Consider the following 3,674-nt stretch of genomic DNA (forward strand, 5'->3'; position numbering starts at 1 on the left):
GAATGAGAGAGAGAGAGAGAGAGAGAGAGAGAGAGAGAGAGAGAGATGCAGAGCTTGTGCAGAGCAGTGGGAAGCGAGGAACAGGATTGAGAACCGCTGCTTTAGAACACTGATTGTGAAACTTGTGAATCTATTAGAATCGTTAGAAGTCAGAATCACGATTCATATATGAATATATTTTTTCATGCACGCACCCCTAGTTTTGACGGCATGGCAACAACTCTTCCTCTTCTCTAAAGCAGCGCAACATGGCCTCGCCCCCTTTGTTGCATGTTCCCGGGGGCGGGGTTTATGTAAATTTCTGGGTTTGTGACGTCACGAACCCGGGAAGTAGCTCGTTGTAATCCCTACGAGCCATTTTTGTAGGCATTAAACTGCCATAATTTTAAAAGACGATATCTCCGTTTGCATTGAACTTTCAGCGTCGTAACTTTGCAGATATCGTTTATGCTCAAACAGCAACATTACACACTAACTAACGTTAAAAAAGTGAAATCGCAATCAACCACCCCTTTAAAAAATGCATCACAGACAACAATAAAAATGTCGCTTGAGCACTAAATCATCTTATTAGAATGATTTCTGAGAGATCATGTGACACTGAAGACTGGAAATGACAGCTTTGCCATCACAGGAATAAATTACATTTTAAAATACATTACAATAGAAAACGGTTATTTTAAGTTTCTACTGTTTTTACTGTATTTTGACCAAAAATAAATGCAGCTTTATTTTAAATGCAGTTCACAAATTTGATAATATTGGCTAATTTGTTGTTCAGTTAAGAAAGTTGATTATGAGTATTAATGATTATTTTATGACTTTATAAAACAGAAATCCATATGACACCACTGGAATTGCAGAAAGAATATGACATTCATTGGTTTAGGAGGGTGTTCCAATGGTCAATGTTTCTATTTTACAGTTGGGCAAGATTCAGACATGTTCAATTTGTTCAATATGAGTTTTTCAAAGCATCTGTTATTATTCAAATATGTATCTAGTGCATGTGGCAAATTGGTGACGGCAGTTCCAAATCCAATAATTTACACAGAGTGAAAGGGAGCTGCATATAACTAAACACAGTCATACAGCGCTGATGACAAAAGCCCATAGTTACAACATGATCTTTATTTACTGACACTATGTACGTCTATATAGCTTATTTTGTGCAGTGGGAGCATCTTATACAACAAACAGCCACACAAACACAGAAGCTGTTTCAGAAAATTAGCCTGGGAATAGAGTTTTCAGTGACTGTCTTGCCTGTATGTGACCAGACCCAGCAACTCTCTCATTTGAAGTGTTTTGCAGCCTCTCGAGCCTGCAAGAACTTGGCACTCGCTAACAAAGCTAATCTTTGTAGGGAAGTACACCGGGTTCACCGAGCTGTTATCAAACTTAACTTTACACGGTTACCAGGAGAGTTTTACTTACTTTTTCAGGGAATTATGGTTACAGAACAGATAAAGAAAGCAGGTGAAAGCAAAGTAGAGTCATGCCAGCCAGACAGTAACAAAGAACTAGATCAGTTTACCCACCACAAAAGCTGCCAAATCAGCATCACAGCTGTTTTTTGATATTTAATGAAAACATGCAGCCTGATAATACTTTTCAAAGTGCTTTAAGTAGGAGAGACAGACAGTTATTGTCACTTTTGACAAATTAAAAAATAAAAATAAAGTAAACAATGCATCTAAAGACAGCCAAAGCCATTTGTTGACTTGTTTTGATGTTGCTGTCAAGAAAATTACCATATTTAATGTCAGTGTTTCCTGAAAAGCTTTATTATGATTTTCATAGAGAAAACAAACAAACCTAACCTAAAGAAAAAATGAAAGCCTGAAATAAAGACAAAAATACATAAAATATAGAGTTAAGAACAACAGAGAAAAGTGAATGAATGATAAATAAATAAATTTAGGATTCATAATTAAATAAAATGAGAAAAGACAACACGATAAAAAGAAGAAATGAAAAATTAAAAGAACAGACAAAAAACAACAAAAGGTAAAATAAAATAAAAAATATAACTATATATACCATAAAAACAAAATAAAATAATAAAAGAAAAAAGAAAAGAAAAGAAAAGAAAACAGAAAAAGTGACGGCACTTTTGTGACGGCCCCTATGAGGACTAAATCATTTTGCCATTATGGTGCAGGGCCGAGATGATTTCTCTCCCCTTCTTTAATTTGACAGGCTAATACTGCAGGCATTACCCTCTCTGGACCTACTGTACGTAATTTCATACCAATAAACGTTACGACATCCTACATAATTTCCTAACAGGTACCTATAAAAAAAAAAATGGTTATATGAAGTATTTGGTCATATTAAGAACATATTTGTGCCAGTGTTACGCAGGTGAAGCGCTGTAAAGTTTTGCTGAGGCAGCACTCTCCATATCCACGAGTTTGATATAACCATTAATATGAAATGACATTTATCTTTCTTTTTTTTTTGTCCTATTTGGATCTTTACAGCAGCTCTTATGAAATCTGTGAGCAAGCGTTTTTGTCTGTCATTCACGCACAAACACACACGCACGTCTTACCTTGTCCTTCAGGTGTTTCTCCGAGTGGATTGACTTCGACTTGAGTGGCGTCGACTTTGAGGAACAGATCATAGAGTCGCTTAATCTGATCTGCAGCCTGTGACACAACCACAGAGAGCACTAATTACCCAGCTGCACACTTGTGGCAGAGCTCTGAGAGCTTATATAAGCCATTCAAACTACATTGACATCTCTCAAGCATGGCTAAACACATATATATACTCTGGGTCATATACTGTACACAGTCCAATAATGAGGGCACATCTTTGACTGGACATTTGCTCTGCTGGTTGGAACGGTCACTGCCAAGACAATGAGAAGTTGCCTTGGAAAACTTCAAACATGACACAAATTGATTTGGAGTCGGCAGGGCCATTAACTCAGCGGGGAGTTGCGGTGGCAGTTAATGTGTCCCTGCTGAGAGACACAGCAACGTCCAGCAGCTTTCTCCAATTCCCAGCGGCTATGCAAATGAGCCTTACGACTGGAAAAAGGCTGGAAATTGGATAGTGAGATGCTTTTGCTAGTTACAGGAGATTTTGTACTTCTGTAACACTTTGTTGATGATTTCTTATTTTGTGATTTTTCAACAGGTTTCATAATAATGTTTTACATATTTTTGTAATACCTCCGTAGATTCTGTAACTTTTCATACTTTTGTAAAATTTTCATGGAAGAGTTCATATTTTCGTATTTCATAATTTTTGTGATTTTTTTTTTACTATATATAAAATAAAATTGTATTTAATATTTTAATATTTTGTAAAGTTTACAATACTTTTATATTTCATACGTTTGTGATACTTCTACATATTTTGTATTATTTGATACTTTAGTAACACTGCTGTGAAATATCTTATGTTCATATTTCCATGAAAGATTTAAAATCGCTTTGTCATATTCAGCTCAGTTCAGATTTCTTAATACTTCAAACTTTCCTAAAAGTTGCATTTTGTCTTTTAGTTACATTTTACTTCATTACTACATTGTACTTCATATTTCATACTTTGTAACATACAATGTTTATATTTCGACTTTCTGTAACAATTTTGTAATCACTTTCATATATATATATATATATATATATATATATATATATATAGTGTCCTCCACTTAT

General features: G+C 35.0%; 1 protein-coding gene across 1 annotated transcript in view; it reads right to left on the reverse strand.

The window, feature by feature from the left end:
• LOC107699794 (succinyl-CoA ligase [GDP-forming] subunit beta, mitochondrial) overlaps positions 1-3,674 on the reverse strand; it is a 124,310-nt gene that overhangs the window by 55,176 nt on the left and 65,460 nt on the right. The window contains exon 7 of the mRNA XM_016501188.1: positions 2,558-2,654. Within this exon, the coding sequence (XP_016356674.1) occupies positions 2,558-2,654 (97 nt within the window). The remainder of the gene's footprint in view (positions 1-2,557; positions 2,655-3,674) is intronic.

The sequence above is a fragment of the Sinocyclocheilus anshuiensis genome, unplaced genomic scaffold, assembly GCF_001515605.1.
Source record: "Sinocyclocheilus anshuiensis isolate Anshui unplaced genomic scaffold, SAMN03320099.WGS_v1.1 scaffold951, whole genome shotgun sequence".
NCBI lineage: Eukaryota > Metazoa > Chordata > Actinopteri > Cypriniformes > Cyprinidae > Sinocyclocheilus > Sinocyclocheilus anshuiensis.